The sequence below is a fragment of the Anguilla rostrata genome, chromosome 13 (assembly GCF_018555375.3).
Source record: "Anguilla rostrata isolate EN2019 chromosome 13, ASM1855537v3, whole genome shotgun sequence".
Lineage (NCBI taxonomy): Eukaryota > Metazoa > Chordata > Actinopteri > Anguilliformes > Anguillidae > Anguilla > Anguilla rostrata.
The window spans coordinates 15313763-15325945 of NC_057945.1; the positions used below are offsets into that span (position 1 = coordinate 15313763).

Consider the following 12183-nt stretch of genomic DNA (forward strand, 5'->3'; position numbering starts at 1 on the left):
GAAGCATCTGAGTGGCGAAGTAATGTGTGTAGTCTTACCCAGTGCTCCTGGAAAGGGATTCATTTAATGTTATTTGGGTTATCAAGATCTTTAGTCAGCACCCCACCACTAAAGACACCAACTTGTTCCCCATGTTCATACCTGGGGAATCGCTGTCAGCACAGCAAACAGTCCGTTTTCCTTTGGGGATCTGATATGGTGCACACTTCTGTAAATCACCCTACAGCACCCATACTGTCTTGTGACAGACCAGCTAAAATAAACTGCTGAGTTCCTGGAATGTGTTGCAGTAGAATTATTTATGGGTGAACAGACAGAAGTGTCAACTGAGTTTGAAAAAGTCACAGTTTGTAAGGGCTGATTTTAAGCAGTTTGTAATGTCTTTAATATCACAAAGAGGACCCAGGGACAGTGTAACTCTGAGGAAAGATTATTGATTACATGTGTTTTTCCCTGATAGTCAGAGGTCATGTCATTCCTTACAAGGATATGTCCTATGATCATACATTTTTTGTTGATTGTAGACAGGCAAAAAACAAAAGTACCTCAAAAGTTAATTACTTCTGTAATTACAAAGGTAATTACAACTTGTGTGCTCTTACTTTTGTTATTTTCTGTTCTTCGACTTGTACTCAAGTGAATTTTCACTGTACTAGCAGTGCTCTTACTTAAGTAGAAATTTTCAGTGCTCTTTACACTGGTTAAGTGAGGTATACAAATATATACAACACAAAGGCTTCAACACTGGTGTGGTTCATCTAACGATTAAGAAAATGATATCCCAGAATTCATAGGGTTCTGTGTAAAAATTCTCATTCCCTGTGATTATGGCTAACAAAGTTTCAAGAAGAGATTTGACTGCCGCAATCTCCTTTCAAAACATTGTGGGCAGAAGTTACACGGACTGAACTTACTGATGGCTTGTGAGCAATGATGTCAGCATGGAGCTTGGAGGGTGTGATGCCATCAGCAAAGGGCACGAGTGGGAGTAAGCACACACTCCGGGATGGCGATGCCTCGCATATTCATGTGAGAGGGGGAAAAAACCAGGCAAGCGACTGCAGACGAATTAGCCGTAAATGTCAACCTGGGAGCTGCCAGCTTCGTCAAAAAATATCATGGCCCAGCGACCTGTTTAGTGACTTGGCTTCCCTTTTTACCTACCTGTAGTGAGTGTGTGTGCGTGTGCGTGTGCGTGTGCGTGTGCGTGTGCGTGTGTGTGTGTGCGCACTCAAATATTTTGAATGCAGTCAGCTGTCACTTCTATAATTTATTCATCAAACTGCAGAGTTGTGTTTGAATAACACCTTCTGGATTTGGGGTGTCCCGTCTGCCAGAGGATTGGCTGTTGTGTTCATTTGGCGGGAACATCCTGCCGTATGAAGGCCTCTCCTCCCTGGGTGACTTTATGGCCGCGGACCTCTGGGGTTATGCTTATTATCTTTATATGATGAAATGTAGATTCCCTCCTCTGTCGAGCAGCCCTCACGCTTGTGTTGTTTCCCCTTCATCTCTGACAGGGAACCAATCTAACGGACATCTGCACAGAGCTGCTCCTTCACGGCAACTTGCTGAAGATATCCGCCGGAAACATTCAGGAGAGAGTCTTCTTTCTTTTCGATAACCTGTTGGTGTACTGCAAGAGGAAATCACGGTAAGAGACATCAGGCACAGCCGACAAAGTTAACGGGGCTGTTTCATAGGCAGAAATAACTCACTTGCTGTTTCTCAGCCCGGCTGGTGAACAGCCCATGCTCAGAAGCTCAGATTCGAATGGCACTCTCACTGAAACATCAGAATTGCTAAGTCAGCAAAACAAAAGCGCTGTGTGTGGCCGTGTTTTGAAAATGGCTTGTCACAGGCTTGCATCAAGCATGCAAATTGGGGAAACAAAGCTCTCTTTTCTCTCCAGGGTTTCAGGGAAGAAATCTACCAAGAGAACCAAGTCCATCAACGGCCCCCTGTACATTTTTAGGGGCAGAATCAACACGGAGGTCATGGAGGTGGAAAACGTGGAAGATGGAACAGGTTAGCACCATAGCTGCCTTTTAAATAACCAATTAGAGTTTGAAATAATGATTTAATCTGCATATTTTTACTTCTGAAGAACAGGGGTCCCCAGTCCTGTGGCTACGAACTGGTTTTTCTGTTCACCTTAAAATCAGGAGCAAATTTAGACCCAGTTTAGACATGTGTAACCAACTCCGTGAAACCGACCATTAAGTGCTGAGTAACAGTGAAAACCAGCAGAACCTATGGCTCTTCAGGACCAGGGATGCAGACCCCTGCAGTCATTTTTTTGTTTTTCTGGCAGAACCATGAGGGCATGCATCGCAAAAAGCTAACCGAGTAGAGTTTGGATGTGTGTCTGTGTGTGTATCTGTTTGGTGATATTAGCCTCTTAGCCTGTTAGTAATGACCTAGTCAGCCAAAGTGAAGAAACCACAGAGAAAAACAGAATGTAACGTTCTTAATAACATCCCTACAGAAGTGCGAATCACCTGACTTGTGCATTGCCCTTGACGAAGATGTTTTAGCAGCCCCTTGAGTCAGTTACATTAGTAACATTCTTTTTCTTCACAGTTAAGGGGGTCAGACTTAAATAGGTGTGCTTGAGTAGATATACACTTATTTAAACCCAAGAGCTTTGACAGCCTTTGTCAAGGTGGAAAGCATATGTATGTAATTTCTGTCTTATTGCCATTTATAGTTCACATGGCTGTTCCTTATTATATTTCATACGCATTATCTTGAAGTGTTTGATGTGCTATTATAAGTGGCAGTCTGCTTCAAACTGGAGGTGGAGATGCTGTCACTTGCTGCTCCACCCCCCTATCTAAGGTTTCGGACCAGGTTGTGACACCTGCACTTCTGAGGAAAGGCAAACCAAACCTCTGCTTTTGAAGTCACTCAATGACTTGAGGCACCATTGCTGCCTTGATTGTATAGCTGGAAACCATGCAGTTTTTACATGACATGTTATTATTGTTGTTGTTGTTGTTGTTGTTACTTGGTTCATTAGTCTCATGTACTGATTTTTTAATTGAAATGTTGAGTCTACAGTTGCATCTGTAGTGCGACAGTGTTAAGTCGAGGTTAAGTCATTCAGTCCTATTTGCTAATGCAGCTGTTTTTGAAAGGAACAGTTGTTTGACTGTGCAGGTTTTGACACTGGGATGCTTTCATTGGACTACAACACCCTGCCAGAGGAGACGGCAAGATATATGCTGTCCTGCGCAGATCCAAACATGATTAGTCTAAAAATAAAGGTTTTTGTTTTCATGTGCTAAAATGTGATGATCTCATCGCCCTGGGGAGTTCAAGATCCAGATCTAGTTTTTCATGGCTTCACCTAATGTGTGTGTTAAAGCATATTGAATAATTTATTGGCTGTCCTTCCCACCTTAAGAGCTTAAAAGTGTTATATTTGGAGTGGAATCTGCAATGTGCCTGTATCGGATATTAGCATAATTGCACCTTCAGGGGGAGGGCGGGATTGCCTTTCCAATATAAATTACTCCTCATTGTGGAGTTCAAGTTTTTTCCCCCTTTGTACAAATATGCAAATTAATCCACATAAAATTATGAAAACTTCATTTTATTATTCATCAGTGTAAGTTTATTCGCAATGATTGCAAATTTTTTTTTTTTTTTTAACGCAGGTGTTTTTTTACTATAAATTATTGCTAGACCATAAGCTAGCATTTTTAAACACATACAAATGTACTGTATGTACTGCATGCACAGTCTATTCCCTGGCAGACTTGTTTTCTCAGCAAGCAACTGATTAGTGGAGAAAGCTGCACCCAGAAGCAAACTGTAACCTTGGGTTCTTTTCACCGCATGCTGAATTCTTTGGTTCCTCCCTCTTGGCCAGTATATTTACTCTGTAATGAGTGTTAATCTGCAGAGAAGTTCATTTTTTGTGTTTCAACCGGCCATGCTCACTCTCAACTGTTCTAATCCTCCGCAGCCGACTATCATAGCAACAACTACACGGTGACCAACGGCTGGAAAATCCACAACACGGCGAAGAACAAGTGGTTTGTGTGCATGGCGAAGAACGCAGAGGACAAGCAGAAGTGGCTGGACGCCATTCTGAAGGAACGGGAGCAGAGAGAGAGTGAGTGAGAGAGAGAGAGGGAGGTCATTGCCCCCCCCCCCCCGGCCTGTCGCCTTCTGTTGTTTTTTATGGTGTTTTTGGTTAGAAAATAAGGGTTCCTGTTTATGAGACCCGCGGTGACATGACTAGATAAGCAGAGGGAACAGATGCGAGGGATGAAATTAAAAACATCCCCTCGGGCTCTAAACACGGACCTGACCCTGTGCAGGAAGGATGGGCCGCAGGAAGTAGAGAGGGAGATCCGTGACATCACCAGAAACCATTCATCCCCGCTCTGTCCTCAGTCTTGCACGTCTGTCCGCTCAGGCTAACATGTGCGTCTTGGGCAGGGCCTTTCATACATAACGTGGCTGTGCTTGTGCTGTTAGCACTGGGCCTTTCCATGGTCTGAGACAACTTTGCCCCTTTGTTCATTTCTGAAGATCCCCTTTGGGCAATAACCTGAGCCTACAGGTCCAAATAGCTGTCTCGCTTTGCTGTGAATGTATTGCGCACGCTCAGGTACTTTGTTCTGTATATGTGCATGTCATTTCCTTCAAGATGCAGTCAAGATGGAATTTGTTTTGTGAATACTGATCTGTGGTGCAGAAACTACAGTACCGTTATATTTAATTCACAGAGAATTGTAAAAGCATTAAACCATTATAAAAGACATTTTAATTCTTGCATTTTTAGCCTCTAAAAGGTTTGTTGAGTAAGTGTCAAAATACTGATACAAAGTTTTGGTTCTTCTGTTAAAATCTGAAAGCATTAGTGACTTGAGATGGTTTAATTGACATCTCATCCTGACAGCACAACATAATTACCTCAGGCTGTGAAAAAATGTTGTGGTTGCTCTTATGCCCTTTGTTATGCATGTTCTGGTTTTACATTTCAAATGCATCACTTAATCTGCTTAATTTATATCTGTACATATTTTATAGAAGTAAGCAATTTTTCAGTTTGTAAGTAAATATTAAAAAATTACACCAGGTCTAGATAGAGGAAAGGAAGTTGGTTGCACCTGAAAAGGAACCCGACTAGAAAAGGATGTCCTGATTGATTTCAGAAACCCAAGGGAGTAAACACGCTTCGAGGGCACACCCAAAATAACCGTTGACATTTCACTTCCTCTCAGATTTTTTTTCTTTTCATTTTGAGTGAACTTTTCACTTCTGGACCGCAGTGCAAAAACAACCACAAAAAATGTTTATTTTTTGGAAAACAGACAAAGAAAACGTGATTCAAGCGCGTTTCTGTAGTGACCTTGCGTTTTGTGCCCTCTCTAGGCGTTGATGACATTATTCTGGGTTTTATGAGCTCCGGTTTATTTCCTCAGCTGTGATACCTCTTGAGACGAAGTGCATATTTCCCCCGCTTCCTAAACACTTCGGCCTGTTTGGGGATATGTGCTCCTTACTGTAATGGCATGCACAGGGTCAATAAACTGCAGCCTCTAAAGCATTGGGACTTGCATCATGCAAACGGTGCACTCCTGCTTACCTAAGCATTATGCAACATTGAGGAATGACCCTCCCATGACCTTCATAACATAATCTCAATGCCATGTATCAAAAACGTCCATATAGGTGATGTGAATCAAAATGGTTAACATGCACAATGTTAACAAAAAAAAATAAAAAATTAATTGGATAGCAAGCAAGCATGTCCAGGTTTGTTTTATTGCTCAACAAGATTTGCAAAATGAGCAGGAAGCAATATCCGTCCTGCTCATCATACTGAAAAAAAATGCTAGTAGATTGAGAGAGAGTTTGTATGGCAATTGTAATACCCTTTGAAGGTGACTGTTTTTATCTAAAGAACGACTGCATGGTGGGTTGAGATGTTGGTTTTCCCCCTGGAGTGACGTTTTGAAGGATCGCTGGTTACATCACCGACCACTTTCATGCTCTTAGCAGTGGGGCATGGAAGTTAATGTGGAGGGTTCGACAGAAAGATTTACAGCACTGACTTTAGAATGCTCGCTTCTTTTCATCTTGTGCCTGTCATGGTTTCTGAATTTTTTGGTTTGCGATTTTAGGGCAAAAACCTAGGGCCATTACAGCCAAGCTGGACTTGCTGTGTTTAAGGATATGATCGTTTTTAATGGTAAAACAAACACTGAAATAACATTAAACACAAGCGGTCTGCGGGTTTGGTACTGGTCCCGAAGGCCCTAGACCCCTGTCTACGGTTCCCTTTTATCCACACGGGAAATTCAGACGGTTCAGTTTATTGTTTTTAATTGACTGGGTGGTGCCACACGCCGATTAATTAGCATGCCGTTTTTAATTTCGGTTTTTATTAATCTGCTCTGGCATTGCTAAGGCAACCGCACGTGACATGAAAACATATACTGGCACAGCATCATGGCTAGCTGGGGATTGTTTAATTTCCGCTGCTTGCTCCCTGTCCTTGTATTGCAGAACCTTGACAGCAGTGTTCTGATCCGCTTTCAGCGGTCGCTACCACTGAACAGCGCCACACATTTCATTTTTGTTGTTCACGTGTAGTTAGCTAGAGGCCTTTCCCTGCCGGCAGATGTGTGGGAAGTTTATGGAGCGTATCGGCTTTCAGCCCTTGGCTGTCTTGGCTTACAGTAGCAGGTGCCGCGTTGGGCTCACTGCTGCTCGCGGCCGGTGGGCCTCCGGGTGTCGGCCGTCCCCTGTTGCTGCGCTGCTGCGCGGGAGCTCGCGCTACAGAGGGCCCCAACATCTGTGCTTCCTGCCGTCCTGGTTTCCTTTGTTTACAGCAACCCCCCGCGTCCAACCCCCCCTCCCACCCACGCCCTTTTCAGCCTTCCTTTCCGCCACCCGCACGCAGGAGCGCTGTGGCTGAAGTATACGCTGTCCCACGATGCACTTGCCCTGCAGTCCTCGCAGTGCTGCGGGAACGAGGTAGCTCTTATTAGTTTATCTCTCTCTTATGAAAGCCAGTAGACTAGCAATAGACTGACATAGACTGTGAATGCTAATGTAACGGTCACGTACAAGATCCCTAGTAAACTTACACCCACTGTACTCTTGAGGCTAATCTTGTCCCGCTCCTGGGTACTCTCCGGCCTGTCAGTGTACTGGAAACGTGTTTGAAGATTCAATGTTGTTACCACAGCAGATTATTTCTGCTGAACCAGGCAGTTTCGGCGTAGAACATTCTGGATTTTCTCGAAATATAACTGGTCAAAGAGGTTTTGTGTATGTCTGTCCTGACCAAGCTTGATGTTTATTTCATATTTCAATTCTTTTTCTACTTCTCTGCAAATCCTATTATTGGTGTCTGCTTTCAGTGAGTGGTTCTCCCAGTTGTTTCAGTCATCAGGGTCACCTGGCCTTCAACAAAAGCTCAAGATTTCAATGCTCATTAAAAACAGGAAGTGTGCAGGACAGAACAGGAAGAGGTATAACATTGTACTGTTCAGCCCATGACTACTAAAACAAGACAGCTGATATGATGTAATGCAGTATTGAATTTGATATGTTTCCAGGTTGATCCTAAATTGTTTGATCTAGCTTCAAGAGACTTCCAGTCAGATTAGGAATCATGTTAACTTGCTTGTGGTCTCGGATCCTACTCCCACTGACTGGGTTTCATCGATGGCAATTTTGCGGTTTGCTCTTTCAGATGCCTTTACCGATGACACTGGTAGCAAGTGATCAGTCCGAGCCAGGTTTTGTGTTTTTTTACAAAGACAAAGGCAAGATTTTTCAAGAGCATGGGCAGTAGGCCTAAGGTTTAGACTTCCAGACAGTTTTGGGGTTGTGAGTACCGACTCTGCGTGTGCGAGGACTAGATATCTGAGTGGTGGAGGGGCCTGTTTGCACACTGGGCAGCTGGAGGAGAGTGGACCTGATGGGCTGATTGAGGAATGTCACCCCTCAAAGGCCCTCTTTGTTTACGGGGGCTGGTACAGCTGCTTTCGGACATAATCCACACCCCACCCCCCCGGCGCTCTTAGCCCCGCTACGGTCAGCAGGGGGGCGCTCCGGAGGAGTCCCCCAGGACCGGAGATCCCTGTCCCCACGTCTCCTCGCCCCAACATCAGCGTTCTGAAAGACCCGATCCTTAAAACTCCATGTTTGGAGACTGATGCTGCATGCACTGAAAGTGCTCATGAAAGCTTGGCAGTCTTCCTATAATGCTTCCTGTAGCCTTATAACATCATATATAACCATGACTTAATTTCCCTACAGTAAATTGCTGACCATGCATTATCTCTTTGTAATAACTTCTGCAAAAAAAATCCCTCCCTAATTCATTCCTGTTTAAACTTTTGAAACGAAAGTAACCTTTATTCAGAATGGGTCACGTCAGGGTGAAAGCTTGGCGGACAAGTGAAATTGAAAAATGAGCAAACAAAAAGAATGGAGGAGGGCTGTCTCCGGATCAGCCACGCAGTACAAATAAGGTTGCACTTAAAATGCGCAGGTTGAGATTAACAGTCCTTGCAAAACCTTTTCTCACATTCCACTTTTAAACCGTAATCGCGGCTGTAGAGCAAGGGTCTGCAGCCCTGGTCCTGGAGAGCCACAGGCTCTTTTCACTGTTACTCTGCACTTACACAGTCAACTCACTTCACCTGCTTTCTTGGGTCTGAATTGGGTGCAGATTTTAAGGTGAAAACAAAAACCAGCAGAGCTTATAGTTCTCCTGGACCAAGGCTGCAGACCCCTGCCGTAGAGACTGTGGTGCGTTGTATGGATCCTGTCGTGATGCGCCTCCTCTCTGTGTTGGGCAGGTCTGAAGCTGGGGATGGAACGAGACGCGTACGTGATGATCGCCGAGAAAGGAGAGAAGCTCTACCACATGATGATGAGCAAGAGCCGCCACCTCATAAAGGACCGACGCAGGAAGCTGAGCATCGTGCCCAAGTGCTTCCTGGGAAAGTGAGTCCCCACGTGCAACCGGGAAGAAATCAGGGGTTCAGAACTGAGGGTTGTTAGGCACAGCATATTGGTAAACACCGGGCCATGGCACATTCTACACAGTGATCCTTTCTCCATATGTAGACTTCTCTGGTTTCTCCCTGTTTGAATAAAGTGGAAAACACAAAAGGAAGGCAAACTGATGATATTGAGTGAAATTAACGGCACTTGTTTTTAATCAAATGAGAGCCGACAGTCTATCCTCCCTGTGTGATTTTCATTTTAGTCAGACACGGGAAAGCCGATAGAGGTGTTGCAGACAGAGATGGGATCACAGTGCAGAAAGTGTCATGGTAGGGAATCTGACCTCTAGCTGTGCAGTGGGATTCCTACAGTATATGGGTTGAGAGTGGGCCGTCCCACAGACTGAGCCAGATGGCCTACCAATGCATGTCTTTTAGTTTTAGTCCAGTACTGCAAATATGTGTCGATATTACACTAGCAATGCAATTTACTTCCGAATAGTGAAAGACAGACAGTTAAAGTATTATTTTATTTTACTATGCTAGTTTAGGTTGCATTTTACTTCTGTGAATCTTCTGTCACACATTTTCTAAATGTGTATAATCACTCAGAAAAGCTCCCCAGGGGCTGTGTGAAGACAGCACTTTAGCCCCAAATGACTTAATGGCGAAGTCCAGTCACTGAGGAGTGACCCAGCTGTAACTCACTTTTTCGATCCCTGTGCCAGGAACTTTTGTGAGCCGGAACGGCACTTGATGAAGTCTCATTATGAAAATGCAGTAAGCCGCAGGAATTAATCGAGCTTTCTCCAAAGACGCGCTCTGCCTTGAATGAACAGCGAGGCCTTTCGCATGAAGAGGCCACAGTTAACACATTTTCCGTTTGCCTGTCCGTTTGGGAAAAGGAAGCATTTGGAGAGTGCCAAAAGCCAACACGTTTTTTTTACATTTTTTTTAAGCGGGATTATTTATCATTGGAGCAATTCTGAAAAATGCGTTGGACTTCAGATAGTCTATATGCATTTTCTGATCTCAAACTAAGCAGCATCTACAGCTTCTAGGTTATTTATTAAAGGCCGGGATGTTCTTTAATGACTTTCATGCCCATGGGAATTCCTTGAGAGTTTAAGGTAATAGATGACACTTCTCGCCTGTTTTGCCCTCAGGACACAAAGTTCTAGTATAATACAGTAACAGTTATTATTGAGTATAATATTACAAAATAAATATAAGTTAGCACTGGGGACTGGTAATGGAAGAAACATACTCTTATATACTGCAGTGCCTATACCTCATTTTCTAGTGCATGTGATTTAAAATCCTCATTCGGATATACTTCCAACTGTGCTGTGCATCAGGTACAGTATGTGCAGTACCTGCTCTCCCTTTGAAGATGGAACTGCAGTATTCTATTGCAAAAATAGTATTCCTATTAACAATGCAGACCAACAGTCAAGTAGTAATTTTGGCGAATCAATCCTACAATCAGTTTTTATTCTTGTTAAATTGATGGTGACGTGTGTAATAATATATTCCTCGCTTATTTTCAGTTAGTACATCGTGTCTTTCCCCCTCATGAAGTGTGTGGTCAGGTCAGTGGTTCAGATAGTTAGTGCTGTATCTTGGTCATGAATGATGCACCCTATTTATTCTGAGGAAAATAATGTAGTTGAACAAACTGAATAGTTGACGTTATTGAACTTTCAGGGACATATTTCCCCTAATTCTTTGTTTTGCAGGTAGTGTTCTGAAATCTGTCATAAAAACGTTTAATTGGAATTATGTCCTCAGTTCCTCTTTTCTTTCATGAATCTGGTTGGCATGGTTACAGAGCTGGTACACAAATATATTTATACATCTAGTAGTGTCACTGTGTGATTGAAGCAGTACTGTTTTGGTTAGTTAGTTTGTTTTTTTTTTTAAATTATATATATATGGGTATAGCTGGTGATGGAGGAAGCTGGCTCTTTGGAGCTATAATTCTGCAGCTTCAGCAGGTTCCACAGTACTACTGAATGCACTCGACCAGGAGACTCCAGTGACAGGGTCTTTACAGTGGGAAATGAAAGTCATATTTTGAGAGCACCCAGATCTGCGTCTAACACACACACACTAAGCTGCGGTGTACACCGCAAAAGGCCTTGAGCGCAAGCAAATCCGTCTTTCGTTCGGGGTGTACACATCGTCTGCGGCTGTGCAACTCTTAATAATAACGTGACTGTAGTGTGTTGTTCTCTGAAGGTGTTCGACGCCGCTGTGATGACCAGGCTGCAAGCTTCAGAGCCTGTGACGCTGTCGTTTGTCTCTGCGGTTTTTTGCAGCGAGTTTGTGTCCTGGCTCATAGAGAGCGGCGAGATCAGCAAGCCGGAGGAAGGGGTGAACTTGGGACAGGCCCTCCTGGAGAACGGCATCATTCACCACGGTGAGGCGCTGCTTCCGCCCGTTAACACTGACGTTCTCTGCGTCCGTGAGTCACTCTGGATAGGAGTGTCTGTTAAGCGATCGTAATGTCATTTCCTCAGCTCCAAAATTTCCAAATTTCCAAATTTTAGAATTCCACCCATAAAGTACGTCTGCTTTCTGCTCGTTAAAGAAAGATACCGTCACTCATTCTCTTCCTTGTGTCAGAACATTTGTGTGGATGGTGTCCGGCCTATACTCTTGACAGCTGTTCTGGTCTCTGAGGTATTACAGTCAGGTTTTGGCTTGTACTAATATGGTTGAGAAAAGGAAACCTGGAAACTGAGCAAAGTGATTCCTGTCATTTATTCGTGCATGAATATCTCAAGGAGGATGGCTTGAGGTGTCGAGGCTGGGAGATGGGGTCTCCTAGAGTCTCACCCTGCACACATTCAAGCAAAGTGCTGATGTACGACAGCCGGACACGTTTCGTACGGCTGTGAGCGCCTGTAATGAGTTTTACCCTCCGATGGCCAATGAGTCTGGAGCGCTCAGTGACCTTACGCGGAAAGCGGCTCGCTACGCGCCGAAGGGAGGCATCCGTGGCACCAGACGGCGATGCCGAGGCCTTGCTAATGTCAGCGCCCATTCCCCCGCAACTTATTTTCCACCCCTTTGCCGTTTCCAAGACTCTTTCAGACACGATGTATTATTTTGCCGGTTAGTGAGGACCGCGGAACATTCCGTGGGGCTATACCTTCGGGAGCCACTTTGCGCGAAGGCCTTAAAGGTCACG

The 12183-nt window shown here is 44.2% G+C and overlaps 1 protein-coding gene across 1 annotated transcript in view; it reads left to right on the plus strand.

Annotated features, from left to right (window-relative positions):
- LOC135238367 (phosphatidylinositol 3,4,5-trisphosphate-dependent Rac exchanger 1 protein-like) overlaps positions 1–12183 on the plus strand; it is an 80680-nt gene that overhangs the window by 32172 nt on the left and 36325 nt on the right. The window contains exons 7-11 of the mRNA XM_064306160.1: positions 1521–1654; positions 1913–2028; positions 3974–4123; positions 8838–8985; positions 11309–11409. Of these exons, the coding sequence (XP_064162230.1) occupies positions 1521–1654; positions 1913–2028; positions 3974–4123; positions 8838–8985; positions 11309–11409 (649 nt within the window). The remainder of the gene's footprint in view (positions 1–1520; positions 1655–1912; positions 2029–3973; positions 4124–8837; positions 8986–11308; positions 11410–12183) is intronic.